This window comes from Fusarium graminearum, chromosome 2 (genome assembly GCF_000240135.3).
Source record: "Fusarium graminearum PH-1 chromosome 2, whole genome shotgun sequence".
Taxonomy (NCBI): Eukaryota; Fungi; Ascomycota; class Sordariomycetes; order Hypocreales; family Nectriaceae; genus Fusarium; species Fusarium graminearum.
In genome coordinates, this window is record NC_026475.1 from 6,957,364 (window position 1) to 6,972,218 (window position 14,855).

Genomic DNA, 14,855 nt, shown 5'->3' on the forward strand with positions numbered 1-14,855 from the left:
TGTTGTATTGTCGTGTTGCAATGACCCGTTCCCGAACCTGCAGATGCCCAGACTTGGACCGAAACACGGAGCTTGACTTTCCTCGACTCTATCTACAATGAAGATCATGATCTTCTAGAAATCCGGCAGTTTCTTATCAGGGGCAGAAGAGAATTGGAGTAACTCGGTTCAACTTGCTCCCATAGATCAGCGCTGATAAAGTTATCGCTATTTTTCTGTCACTGCAGCTTCTAGAAAATATGTGGAAGGCTGAGAAAAGAATGTTCGGTGTAGGTATCCCCAGTGATATCTTCTGCATCTGAGCGGGTGACGAAACACTGCTGTCCCCGTTGTCTCTCCGTGATGGAATTCAAATGCCGGAGCAGTGACCGCCTCGATGGTCATACGGACCATGCGGTTTCGTAACAATATCTCAACCGCAGCAACAATATGCGAAGTTGCTTCGAATGCAGGTGAGTCGAAACGAGATAGAATCCACATTGGAATTGACTTAGCGATTGCGAGTTTCTAGTACGTGATCGAAAGGAATCGATAATGCCATTGTCAAAGGCAAATTATGCGAAGATAGTAGATAGCCAGGTATAGATTAGCCCCTGAAACGGACCGGGCGAAGACGAAACGAGGCAATATCGACCAACAGCAAGTTTAGGCGAGAGTTGCAGCGGCCGGTAATGCAAGTCAAGACGAGCAGCCGCCTATATAGATACAGTAAGACTACTGGTCCGTGCCGGCGAGTCCGGGGTTTTGGTGCCCGAGCGAGCGCTTAATTTGGGGTACCTAGACGGAAAAGGTCTGGACTGAGTATCGTACTCCAGAAATATTGGGCTCGCGACTCCATTATGGCTCCATCGCGGAGTCAAGAAGTAGCAAAGGTAAGATCAACCGATGGCTCATGTATGGGGTTGCCGCTCCCTTCTCCCCGTGGGGAGTCAAGGGAACCCTAGACCATGAAGAATTTTCATCTGGCCTTGTCGTCGACGTTTCATTTACATGGTGAAGACGTTGGAGATGATACTCTGAAGGTTGTAGCTATTCGGAACTTGGTGGGAGACAATTAATGGTGAAATTGGATGCTAACTGCAACAGCAGACCTTCGTTTTAATATGTAACAAAACATCAGCGATACCTCATCGAAGCATAAATGAGGGATTCAGGATTGTATGACAAAGTTTTTGGCATCGTTCGTTTTCTGTGCCAAAGTGACATCAGAGTCGTTCAACGATGCAGCTGTTCTCAGAATAATAGCTTCTTTTGCTTAGAATTTTATCTCAACCAAGGTACAGGCTGCATAGAGAATTGTAATCTCTTTATCTTAGAGGACGGTATTGATTGTGAAGAGAATTTGATCGTACGACAAAACTAAAAATATCGTATGTTGTGATACAATATGTATCATCTGGTCAAAGACACCGCTGCTGAAGCTATAGTTCTGTCAGAATATTACAGAGTATACTCGCTTTGCTTCAGACCCATTTTATGTTTTATTTAATGGTTGTGAGAGTACTGTCACGACTTTTACTCTATCAACGAAGAGTGATAATGCCTTCATTTCTAAGTCAACTGCCATCGCTATTCTACAAAACGTATCACATATGGCTCCTAAGGTTTTAAGCTCACCCATAATCACAAAAAGAAGCCAAAAACTACTACCCTGCACACGATTACAGGAGACGCGTCTCGTTGTTCAACAGTACAAGGATTATACGAAATGAGCCTCAGGATGCTCATCTCGTTCCCCAACCCTGGAACGAGCATTCGTTTCAAGCTACCGATAGAGCATGTTGCTCTCCTTCCTAACTACGCAAGTTGAAAGAATCTCACTAGAAACTGCAAGGAACTGGGCGATTGACCTGTCTGGTATGGAACAAGTTTTGGAGATAGAGATCTCTTGCTTGGCCGTGTCATCTCGCTAACGATCTGCAGGTAGCCGTTGGACGGAGCAATGCACAAAGTGCCGAACCGCGGAGCCAAGATAAGGAACGCAAGCAAGATCTTAGAGCAGACCGAAGCCGGTAATGTTCTGGCATTCTACGCAGCCGTCGTGCATAATTATGGGATTATGGGATTATGGGATTGTCAAAGGCATCATTGCCATCAAACCCTTGTCTCAACTTGATGTACGCGGGAGAACATTCTTGGAAGTAAAGCCGATATACGGCGTTCACTCCGGGGTTGTAGATAGATAACAACCAAGTCAAAGGTGAAGTCGGACACAACCTGGTATGCGAGACCGCGTGGACGTATCACATTGCATCGCGATTGTTTCTATCCCTTGATATCTCGATGGTCAAATGATAGGATAAGAGCAGCGCTAGGGACGCAAGGACCAGGTTGGGGCCTTCTGGGGTAGAATGACGAGTGCCGGCATTGCCACGCCCGCCAACGCCTCGACCATGATGGACCTCTGATGCTCTGTCATGGGGAAGTGGGACGAGACTGCAATGCTGAATCAAGATAAGCAGGAAGCGGAGTCAGTATTCTGTCAGAATCAGATATCCCAGACTAGTTTCTGCATGCTTGGCCGGTCTTGGAAAAATTGGAGGCCGTGTTGCAAACACGTTTGACGCATGGTGTGAGGCATTGGGAGGTGAGCCAAGATAAGCCTTGGCCATCTCGCACTGGAGACGTCACCCCTGTCTTTTGTTCGATACCAATTGCGGTTGGCGGAACGCAAATTGTGCATGAAGCTAGACCCTGAGCGGAACTTGGGCGACGCGTTATCTATGTAGGATGAGTGCGGAGAAAGGAGTCCTTTTTTGCTAAGACTAAGTGATATCAATGATCTCCGGCTAGTCGTGTGCATGCATGCTGATGGAGAAAGGCAAACAGTAAAATGCGGGGGAGGGAGGATCAAGCGAGGGAGATAAGACTTTTCCTGATTTGGGATTTAGAGGGCAACTCGTACATGAGGGTTGGAGGAAGGCTGGAACGACGCCTTGTGGATAGCTTCACACTCGGTCACTGGTGATAGTTGCTGGATAAGGCCTACGTGCGTGAATGTCTCGGTGTGGTTGGTCTGCTGACTTGGCCCGCTTTAGGAACAAAGGACCAGACGAAGATGGAGGGAGGAGACGGAGATGAACTCAGTCTAGACGGTTGCACTACATGGTCAATGCAGGACTGTAGACACCTTCAGACATGGCCCTCAAAGATATCCACTCCATTCGGCTCAATTGACTCCAATCTCGCGGTGACATCTCGACATTCTCAAAAATGAAGTTATCACGACTTCACGATTCTGTCGAGGCAAAACTTCATTTCCCCTCGTCTCTCACGTGATCGGAATTCCTCTTCTCCACCCACGGACTCCGGATCCCTTGGCCGGAATTCCAGGTGAAGCCCCGGAAAATGGCTTTTGGTGAGAGCAGTCCGGAATACGGTGACCACCGAGACCGGCTTCGTCTCCAACGCGGGGGTGATAAAAGGCCATGTGAGCTTGAGCAATTCGCTTTGGTTCTGGAGGTTATTCTTATTCCATCTCATCTCTTATACTCTTTTTTGTCATTGTACAAGTCAATTGGCAGACATATACTCTACAATGGCATCTCAGTCATATCTCATCGTGGGAGCAGGCGTCTTTGGCGTCTCGACAGCCTACCAGCTCATTCAGAAGTACCCCAATGCCTCAGTCACAATCGTGGACAGAGACCCTTATGACGGAGACAACCGCGTAGCTGCTTCGTGGGATTGGAACAAGGTCGTTCGTGCTGACTACGACGATCTCCTCTACTGCCGTCTCGCCCTCGAGGCCCAGGACATCTTTGAGTCTGACCCTCTCTGGATGCCTCATTTCCACAAGGCTGGTGTTTTCTGGGTGTGCCGTAGCGACTACGCCCAGGACGTCATCAACAACTACAAGAAGCTGGGCCGCCAATCAGACATCCAGGTCTACACAATTGAGGAGGCCAAGAAGCTGTACGGCGGTTTGTACGAGGAGGCCGATTACACGGGCGCCAAGGAAGTTCTGGTCAACAGGAACAGCGGCTGGGGTGCTGCAGGCGACTCCCTGCGTGCTGTGACCCGCGAGGCTCTCAAGCTCGGCGTCAAGTACATCGTTGCCGATGTCGCTACCCTACAGATTGAGAATGGCCGCGCTACTGGTATCCAGACCTCCAAGGGCGAGATCATCTCGGCCGATACTGTGATCCTCTCCACTGGAGCCTACACAGCCAAGCTTCTAGAATACAGCGCTGCGCGTCACAATATGCCTGATTTGCGATCTGGCGATCGCATCACAGCTGCTGGCATCACCACTGGTATGGTCACTCTCGACGACGAGTCATTCGAGAGGATGAAGGACATGCCTGTTGGCTTCCAAGGTTACACATACAAGCACAGTGAGTGTCCTGAGATATCTTGTAAAGAAGTAGCTAACACCAGTGACAGAGTCCCCATTCATTGGAAGCTTGCCACCCACAAAGGATCGTGAGATTAAGTGGTGGGGTAAGAACATCTTCAGCAACACCCGTCAAGTGCTGCCAGGGCGCTATGTCTCTGCGCCACCTGACGAGAAGGACTACGCACAATGGAAGGTACCCAACAGCCTCAAAGAGGACATTGACACGCAAAACCGTCTGTTCTTTGGCAGCAAGGGAGCGCACTGGAAGTACGAGCACCACCGTATCTGCTGGTATGTAGCATCTCACAAACTCCCCGCACTGACGACAAGGCTAACGCACTGAAACAGGGACGCCTTCACTTCCAGTGGGGACTTCATCATCTCTCCGCACGCAGGCGCCAAGGGTCTCTACGTAGCCACATGCGGCTCGTTCCATGGGTACAAGTTCTTCCCAGTGCTGGGCAAGTACGTGGTGCAGATGCTGGAAGACAAGCTAGAGCCCGAGCTCAAGGAGAAGTGGGCTTGGGACAGGGAGCGCCCGGATGGAGCCTTCAACTGCGAGTACCCCAATTCGGAGTTAAAGGATCTGCTGGATCCTGCGGCCAGGCTGTAAGGGCGAAGCAAAGCCAAGAGATCAAAATAGAGTATAGTAGCATAGCATAGCATGGCATGGAAGACCGGGAGAAGAAGGCATGGAATGAAGAATGATGCATCGCGGTAACCGTTGGAGGAAGGTTGTATTCTCTGAGGGGAACTGAAGCTGCGGGGAAGTGACAAGGAATGGCACACTGCTGCCAGGGATTAGATCATAGCAGTATGATTGGGCGTTTTAAGCCATAATGATGAACCATAATGAACGAATTGAAGATTTCTCTTTTACTATTACACAGTATAATCTCCAAATTGCCTCACCTTGCATGAGTTTTCCCGGTTTGGAGTACACAGCCTTGGTCTCTTTTGCCAAGAGATGGATGAACGCATCCGTCTTCGCTGCTGTTGTTATTGTGAACTGTTACTCTGCGTTGTCGGAGTCAGACTAAAAGTTTAGTTACGTAGTTTATCTCTGTAGTGCATCCTTGCCCGTCGGGTTCTCCTCATCTCCACTTCTTATCTAGCACCCTTGCCTATGCCTTGTTCTTGGTAGATCATCTTTGCAACTTGGGTCTCTTTGCGTTATCTCTTGTCTACCCGATGGATCTCCGGTGATCGGCGGACCAAAGTTAAATGTCATGGTGACATGGGAAAAGAAGGCTTGGAAGGTGTGGTCTCGGTGAGAGAGACGAGTTATTTCTGGAAGCTTTGGTAGAAGGGTGGGCGGATCAGGAACAAGGGGGGAGGGAATAAAATATTGTCAATGCGAATGTAATGCGACCGATCCAATGGTTAGCAGATAAGGCGATATTGGGATATGGATACGGATACAGATACACATTTGCTTGCTAGGTGTTGATAGATAGGTAATTCTACGGTGAGAAGAGAATTTATTTGTCTTTGTGCTGGGGTGGTTTTGGTCATGAGTCGTTGGATAGAGTGCAGCCATAAAGTAAAACGTTGTCAACTGATAACTGGTAGCGATGTCTGTAGCGAGGCCTACCTATAACCTTGTGAAAGACGCGCCTCTTTTTTTGTGTGTACGACACGTTTCAGGGTTTGCCGTTGATCCATTCAACAGTACAGAGTACAGTAAAGAAAGTAATGTTATGCTATGCAATGCGATGCCGTGTGCGGAACGGATGGAAAGGCATTGCAGGTTCTGTGCTGCTTCTCTTTGGTGGGCCTCGTTTTTGTTCGGGACCAGATTAACTGGACACCATCTATAGACAATACACGCCCCCTGCGGCCTCACCTCTCTCACCTCTCACCTCTGTCCCTGACCCTTGTCTATAGGTACCTACCCAAGTACGGCACTGCATGTTAGCACCAACCGTCTTAGTTCGTAGACTCTGAAGGACTGACCTGCACTGTAATACTAACTAAAACCCCGCGCTATCGTTACAGTAACAAGAACCAGTAGACGGTGCGGGGTTTGTCAGTCTAGCTAGGTCTATAGAGTCCAAAGTATTTAGTGGAAGCGGGCCCCTGAACAAGGTTCACCAGTTCATCATTCCAACGCCTCTTACACTTTTTTATCTTATTTGTTAGTGTGACTGTGTCTGTGGCAGTTGGGATATTGTCTTTGATCATCCTCCTCCTCTTTCTTGTCTCTTGACTTCCCTCATACTTGCACAAACATGTCACGGTCATCAATGTCTCCTGGAGAGGAGAACACTACCACTGGCCATCCTACTACTACCAGCACCCGCGGTCGAAGAAGATCGCATCACGCCTGTTTGACTTGCAGGTAAAAAAGATGGCGACTCACCTGAGATGATTGTCTTAGTTACTAACACAATCAGGCGCAAAAAGACTCGTTGCCCTGGCGAGAAACCACAATGCTCAAGCTGTGTCCGCCTCAAACAGTCTTGCTCTTATCCCCCAGCTATTAGGCCCTCTCAGAGCGGCCCTTCGGTACGTTGTGCATGCTTTGCACACAACAAAATGGGACGCACCTTAACGATGAATTTATCATTAGGAGGAGAGATTGGCGCATTTGGAAGAGAAGCTTGACTTTTTACTCAACGGTAATCTGTATGTGCTAACCTTTGTTCTCTACCCTTACTCCCTATACTTCAGTGGCTAATGCCCTGTAATTTACAGGTCTACATCACAAAAACAACAACAGATCAACCACAACCAACATCAACACCAACGTCAACAATCACAACTCGAATCCCCTCAAGAAACAACAGACACTTCAGAAAAGTCATACTCTGGCCTCCAAAACACGCGCGAACCAAGTTATCCCACGAGCCATCCCTCGGTCAAGTCCGAATGCGAAAACTCGTCGCTGCGACCCAGTGTGTCCGACATCGCTGCTGGCGTTGCGCTATACTTTGAGTATTGCCACCGACAGCCGATATGGTGCTTCGAGAGAGACGAGGTCAGCGACTTTGCCTCGATGCACGATGAGCTCGCCTGCAGTATTCTTGCTCTGACTTTGCGCTTTTCCGAGAATGCTGATCAGGCAAAGTTGTACGCAAACAATGCAAAGAGCCTTATTATGCTGCGCATCGCAAATGGCAGTGTAGATCTGGCGACGCTTGAGAGTCTTTGTTTGCTCTCTTACTCGTCATTCATTGGTACGTCACCCATTTTTACCTTGTATCTGCCACAGTAGCTAACACCCAGTAGATGGAAACGTGCATCTTGGTCAATTTCACCTTGGTCTTGCTCATCAACTATGTCGCTCCGCAATGCTCGACGTAGAGTCCTTCTACGCCGTTGGAGACCCCATGATAGAGCGCAAAAAGCGACTGTTCTGGAGTCTGCAAATGCTTGAGCAATCTTATGGTCGCCAAGAAGGTCTTTTGAGCGTCCCGACAGAGATCTGGAGACCCGCCTACTCTACAACAAGAGGCCATCAACCAGAGCACGATCCCAGAGCTCCCACTCTACCTCGAGATGACCTCGGCTGCCACCACCCAAATGAACCCGGTATCTGGAACACCAGCGTTCATCTTGGCTGGGTCTGGAGTCAAGTCCGAAAATATGTTTCCGATTGTGCCCACAACAACATTAAAGAGCCCTGGCGACATGACTCGATGTATGCAAAGGTCCTCGCCGACTTTATGGAGACGGAAAACAGGATACCCATGTGCCATCGCTACGACACGGTCAAGTTTTACGAGCGCAAAGTTGAAGACTTGAAGGTGCATCGCGACTACTGGGCGCCCTGGCTCAAGGAGCAATTCACATACCACGTTATTCCCACCGTCCTCAACCATCCATTCCTCTACATCGTCGGAGCGCAGCACAATCCCAACCTTGGCATCCCCAACACCTTTTGGAGACGATCTTCCGAGCTCGCACTTTTGCATTCTACTTGGATCGTTCGAATGATCGACATGGTAGTCGACAAACAAGTGCCCCTTGCAGATCCTTTCTTTGGGCATGTGGCTGCTATTGCGGCGACGGTGCACCTGTACTACTGTTGCGCGGCTGCGACTAGGCTAAAGCACAAGTCCAACGCCGACTTTGCCAAGTGCAGGCGGTTCCTCAAGAACTTTTTGCCTACTTCAGCCGCTTGCAGAGCATTGGTATGTATTTTTTTTTATATCCTTCAATTGACTTTACGAACTTGAACTAACAATTCTCAGGATCGCAACCTTGACAAGATGACGCGTATTGCCGCGGGAACATCTGAGAGCATGGAGGTGGAAGACTGGATGCCCTCCAAGATCTACCTTAGCGTTCCCCTCATGTGGAAGATCCTTCAGTTTAACACAGTGGCCGACTCTCACGAGCTTCCAACAGCTGGACTGCTCAACCAATCACTGGTGCCAAACTCAATGCACGAAGGGGACAACGAGAACGTCACCTTGGAAATCATCGTCGCTAGCGCTCCCGAGATTTCCATCAACACAGCTGATGGAGGTCAAGAGGCTCCTACACTGTCATACAAGGCGGCCCCTCTATCTTCGTCGCAGGGCCCAGACTCGGCGCGCGACACAGTCTATGATGAAATTCCCGTTGAGGACAGCCTGACGCTGTGCACAACACCTTGGCTTTACGCAGACTCTTCCCAGTTTGTTAACATCGCTGATATGGGCTGCGACGACCCGCAACCTCCCATGAGCGAAAGCAACCGAGGGCCCGCTTGGTGGGAGGGCGAAAATTTTAGTAATATCATGTTTAATCACTTTTAGGAGTAGTGGATTTGGGACATTCTTCCAAGGTCATTGAAGCCAAGAGAATGGGGTAATTGTTATTAGCGGATCACAACAGAATACTGTACAGGCTTAGAGAAATATTGGTTTACTTAGTTGGGCGTTTTGGAAAAGAAAAGAAGACCAGGGACAGAACTGGGATTCATTCCTCCTCAATACTTCTCTCGCTATTCCATGCATGACAAGACTTGCAATGTCCTATTTAGTGACCGAATACATGTCATGGGCCACTGACTCTCCAAATATTACCAAGTATTTCACTGGGGACTTGCACTGAAGCAGGGCGTACACTCTCCACCATGACAACGAGGTGCGTCTTTGTTCAACCCCAAGAGAGTCATCATTGCGGAGCGTTATTTCCTTGCCCGGAAAACGGAAAACAGAGAACAAAGACTTGTGGACGATTGGCCCCTGCTCTCCGATGAACATCTCGATATAGAGAGGAGGGAGGGGAGGAGAGGAGAGGAGAGGGGGGACCGGGGTATCCGAAACCGGGGGAGGAGTCGACTTATTTGGTCTTGGTTTAGCGAGAAAGTGAGGCGTTTTTAGTTGGTTTAGGTCTTTTTTGGGGTAAACAGTCCCCTGTAACGTTGGAAATACAGTGAAAAAGTGTAGTGTTATGCGGGGAAGGGAAGAGACAAGAATGTTTGTAAGAGATGGGAGACAGAGATGGAGATTGGCGCTAGACATGCACAATGTGTCCATCCCTAGCCCAGATGAGTCGTGTCTGTACGGTAGCTACCTACTGTACTCTACATACACTGCAGCAGTGTATCACCTACATAAGCGTTCATTCCCCTCCCCCAACTTTGACTTGAACATGTTTGGGTTTTTATGTGTCATGTCAAACTCGGACCAAGCGGAGGCGGAGACCAGTTCGTAATTCCAATCTGGGGTAAACACGAAGCTAGTAGGTATTCATAATCTATGTGTCAAGTGTTTTCTTCTGATTTTCCGGGGAAAACTGGGTACCCCTAGTTCTGAAGACCGAGAGAGCGTCTCAGGGAGGGGTTGAGTAGAATAGAGGCTGAGAAATTGACTTGGCAATATTAGGCGGTTGGCTTGCAAGGGGCGGGTCAGCTGGGCTGTCTAGATTTTTCTATTACCTTCTTATTGGTAACCTCGTGAGCCGTTCACCTTGTTCTCCCCGGTGAGACAAACCCTGCCATCCCATCTTTTTGTTTCTGTTCCTGGGGGTCCTGAGTTGTCTTGACCCTCACCGCTCCACAGCAAAAACACCCCAAGATAGACAGAGTGCATGCGTTGTACATCGTGCAGTAGGGTGCCACGACATGCCGTAGGCTAGATACAGCAGCTATCCATGTGAAGCCATTCACGATGCCATTTTGAGCAATTCACACATCTGCTGGCTGTTCTAGACGTTGCTCGGTTCTCCCGACTGCAGGCTCGGCCGAACTCTAGCAAACTCAAAAGTATTCCGCCTCTTGGCATAAAAATAGAGTCAATTGGCCTGCTACTACTGGAATTTAACTTTGCCTCTCCCGCGGGATGACATTTGGTTAGAGTCGTACGGCAACGAAGAACCGAAGACTCCAACATATCAACCACATTCACAAATTGACTTTTCGTTGATCACCTGCAACGTGAAAAAGAAGGGTATCGTCTGTATTGCCGGTTAATTCCCCATACACAGATCAATTGGATGCCACACCTTGTTTGGGCTAATCTTTGACAAGGACCCCAAAGAGAATGGGGGTGAAAGAACGACAGGCATCTGATTGACAGCAAACACCATGCGAACCAAACGGTCAATCACAATCCAATCATCACCGTCCCAATACGATTTATCTAGCATAAGACCCTTCACGATCAATTCGTGGCTAGAGCTTACAAGGGAGGGAATCTAAATCTACCTAGGCCCCAATCACAAGGGGGAAAAAAGATCCCTAGAAAAAGGCCTAAATGAAGGCATCGTGAAATGTGACTCTGCCGCAAAAGGTCCCATGACCAGTAATTTACGGTGTTTTGAAGGGAGCTTGCAAGGGCATGGTCTACCCTGACAACTGTCGTGTCCAGCTGATTCATCCGTGTCCCAGCCATTTTGCAATGTGTTGTAACATCCCCAACCGAGCGTCCTGCACTAGGATACAAGCATTGGGCGCTTCGCTGCATAGCGATAGCGGCCGTTTTGCATATCAGAACCCTCAATGTTGTTTCTGTTCGCTGCAAAGCCGCGTGTATAGTCGTAACCCGCTGCGTTATCACGCGTGTCCTATCATCGCGGCACGGACTCCTGGGGTGGAACTCGACTCGTTGTCGGCACTTGAAGCCCGGTCGATAATACCCAACTTTGGCATTCTAGATTTTTTTAGTTTCGCCTTTGCTCTGCTGTTTGTTATCTCCCCGCATTACAGCGTACATGGCACTGCAAGCGCCCGGGTTCGTGATATCCACACGCCCTTCCATCACGGCGCAACTTGTCTCAACGCCCGATCACGTGAGCGCTCCCGCAACCGGAGACTCTCATGTTAGTTGCCTTATCGTAACCATGACATAGGACGGAGATAGTTTGACTTGATGATCGGGATGCGAACACGGTGCGGAGGAGTAAGAGTGCGGAGTCGTGGACGGTTCATGGAAAAGATATAACGAGACTAGAACCTTTGCCAATAGAAGCCATTGTGTTTGAAACCCATCTCTCATCTCTCATCTCTCTCTTCAGTTGCTTGCCTCTACACTCCTCTGATCTTCTTTAATACACAAAAGAGACGAGACAAAAAATGGCACCTTCACCGCGCGTTCTCATCATCGGCGCCGGAATCGTCGGCGTCAACGTTGCTGATGAGTTGGTCCAAAGAGGATGGACTGATATCACGGTCCTCGAGCAAGGACCTCTAGCCATGCCTGGTGGCTCAACATCTCACGCTCCGGGCCTGGTATTCCAGACAAACACATCAAAGACCCTCACAAAGATGGCCACTTACACAGTCGAGAAGCTCATGTCACTAGGCTCCTTCAACCAGGTTGGTGGCTTAGAGATTGCTACCACACCTGCACGACTGGAGGAGCTCAAGAGAAAAAGAGGATACGCTTACTCTTGGGGCGTCGAGGCCAACCTCATCAGCCCTGAGAAGTGTCTCGAGATTTATCCTTTGTTGGACAAGTCCAAGGTCCTTGGTGGACTTCACATTCCTACTGATGGTCTAGCCCTCGCTCGCGATGCTCAAGCAAAACTTATTGCACGAACGCAAGCAGCGGGCGTCAAGTACCACGAGTCAACATTGGTCACATCTATCGACCACCACGACGGTCATGTTTCTTCCGTCAACACAAAGAACGGCAAATTTGAGGCCGATATTGTCATCTCATGTGCTGGACTCTGGGGTGTTGAGGTCGGAGCCATGGTTGGCCTTCCTATCCCCCTGACTCCCATGGCACATCAGTACGCCCACACAACATCAGTTCCCAGCCAGAAGGGCAAGAACGAAGAGCCCAACGGTGCTCGACTCCCTATTCTCCGACATCAAGATCAGGATCTTTACTACCGTGAGCATGGCGACCACTACGGTATTGGATATTACGGCCATCGTCCCATGCCAGTTGTCGCAGCCTCGCTGGGCGAGACACCCAAGGATATCGATTACAAGAACATGCCTTCCAGCTTGAAGTTCACTCCCAAGGATTTCGAACCTGGCTGGAAGCTGTCGCAGGAGATCCTCCCTGCTCTCCGCGAGACAAAGATCGACCACGGTTTCAACGGTATCATGTCTTTCACCCCCGATGGTGGCCCTCTTGTTGGCCAGGCCCCCAACTTCGATAACTTCTATGTCGCCGAGGCTGTCTGGGTTACACAATCTGCTGGTGTCGGCCGCGCCATGGCCGAACTTCTTACCACAGGCCGAGCCGAGATTGATCTATCCGAGTGTGAGCTGTCTCGATTTGAGCAAGTTCAGCTTTCCCCCGCCTACGTGGTTGAGACTGGTTCCCAGCAGTTCGTCGAGGTCTACGACATCCTCCACCCTCTTCAGCCGAAGGAGTCCCCTCGAAACCTCCGCGTCAGCCCCTTCCATCAGCGTCAACAGCAACTTGGCGCCTTTTTCCTCGAGGCTGGTGGCTGGGAGCGCCCTCACTACTTTGAGGCTAACGAGAAGCTCCTCAAGGACTTGCCTGAGGCTTGGAAGCCTGTTGAGCGAGATGCTTGGTCTTCACAATTCTACTCGCCCATCACTGCTGTTGAGGCCTGGAAGACACGTACTGGTGTTGCCTTGTACGATCAGACTCCTATTCGACGACTAGAGATTGCTGGCCCTGGTGCTGCTGAGTTGCTGCAGCGCTTGACAACTGGTAACGTTGCAGGTGAGGTTGGCAAGGTGACATTCACACTTCTCCTCGACAACCACGGCGGTATCAGGAGTGACATCTTCGTTGCCAGATTGGGTGAGGACCTCTTCCATCTTGGTGTCAACGGCCCTGTCGATCTTCACTACTTCACCCGTGAAGCCAAGGTTCAGACCAAGGCCAGCCCTCACAGAGCCGTCCACGTCCGCGACATCACCGGTGGCCTTGCCAGCGTCGGTGTCTGGGGTCCCTTGGCTAAGGACCTGATGAAGCTCGTCAGCAAGGATAACTTCACTGACCGAGCTTTCCCTTACCTTACTACCAAGAAGATCGAGGTCTCTGGTATCCCCGCTATCGCTACGCACTTCTCATACATTGGCGAGGAGGGTTTCGAGATCTACACCACTGCCGACAACGGTCTCCGACTCTGGGATGCTTTGTGGCAGGGTGGCCTTCCCTACGGAGTCATCGCTGCTGGTCGAAGCGCCTTCAATGCTCTTCGCATCGAGAAGGGCTTCCGATCATGGGGTTCTGACATGACCCAAGAGTATGATCCCTACGAGGCTGGTCTGGAGTTCGCTCTTCATCCTGGAAAGGACGGCTACGTTGGTTACAACGCTCTGAAGGGCCGATCAAGTGAGAAGGTGTCCCGACGCATCCGCGGTCTTACAGTCGACGATGGCAAGTCAGTAGTTCTCGGCAAGGAACCTGTGTTCGTCAAGGGCCGAGCAGTTGGCTACGTGACCAGCGCAGCATTCGGCTACAGCATCCGCAAGCCCATTGCCTACGCATATCTACCCAAGGAGGTCATCGAGGGCGACAAGGTTGAGATCGAGTACTTTGGAAAGCGCATCAAGGCTACTGTCACATCTCTTCCCTTCTATCAACCTGAGAAGAGCGCTTATGGACAGACCGCCCAGGCAAGCTTCTCTGCTCGTCTGTAGATTATGACTCTTTACGATTTACTCTTTCATGTCTTGAAATGTTTTGTTTTCTTTGCGACTGGGAAGGATTCGGGTGATGCTAGGATTTCCTGTGGCGCAAGCAAGATGCCATTGAGTCGGGAAAAGTCTTGTATAGACAGGCAGCTCACTTTGCATAACGAGCGATGATGTTTAATAGATGTTAATGAACAATACTTTACAATCACCTCTGTGTTTCTCTAGTTGACAAGTGATATCCACATTTACTGTCTTCTCTTAGCATTATCACAGTGTTATATGGACCTTTTAAGTATACAAGGATCACAATCCTCGCTAACGTTTCAAATCCCTTTGAACGAAACATAATAGGTGGATGCATCATTCCGAAGAACGGATTTGTCACAGACGAGAGCACATAACGTTATTCTCAACGCAGCTGAATAATACACTGCGTCTTGTGTATTGACACGATTTAACCTCGAACCTTCAATTTGATGCCTGGTATTCTCTTGCCATTTGAAAACACCA

General features: G+C 49.6%; 3 protein-coding genes across 3 annotated transcripts; all 3 read left to right on the plus strand.

Moving 5' to 3' along the window:
* Positions 1–3,538: 3,538 nt before the first annotated feature.
* Positions 3,539–4,952, plus strand: FGSG_03416 (uncharacterized protein; the record flags this gene model as incomplete). The annotated part of the gene is made up of 3 exons (XM_011324004.1): positions 3,539–4,337; positions 4,387–4,630; positions 4,688–4,952. 3 exons carry the CDS (start codon positions 3,539–3,541, stop codon positions 4,950–4,952), a joined length of 1,308 nt encoding a protein of 435 aa, XP_011322306.1.
* Positions 4,953–6,570: 1,618 nt separating this feature from the next.
* On the plus strand, positions 6,571–9,084 carry FGSG_03415 (uncharacterized protein; the record flags this gene model as incomplete). Its single annotated transcript, XM_011324005.1, has 6 exons — positions 6,571–6,680; positions 6,736–6,847; positions 6,912–6,967; positions 7,037–7,518; positions 7,568–8,352; positions 8,536–9,084. 6 exons carry the CDS (start codon positions 6,571–6,573, stop codon positions 9,082–9,084), a joined length of 2,094 nt encoding a protein of 697 aa, XP_011322307.1.
* Positions 9,085–11,846: 2,762 nt separating this feature from the next.
* FGSG_03414 (uncharacterized protein) lies at positions 11,847–14,348 on the plus strand (the record flags this gene model as incomplete). The annotated part of the gene is made up of 1 exon (XM_011324006.1): positions 11,847–14,348. The coding sequence occupies one exon, from the start codon at positions 11,847–11,849 to the stop codon at positions 14,346–14,348; it is 2,502 nt and encodes an 833-aa protein (XP_011322308.1).
* Between the last annotated feature and the right edge of the window lie 507 nt (positions 14,349–14,855).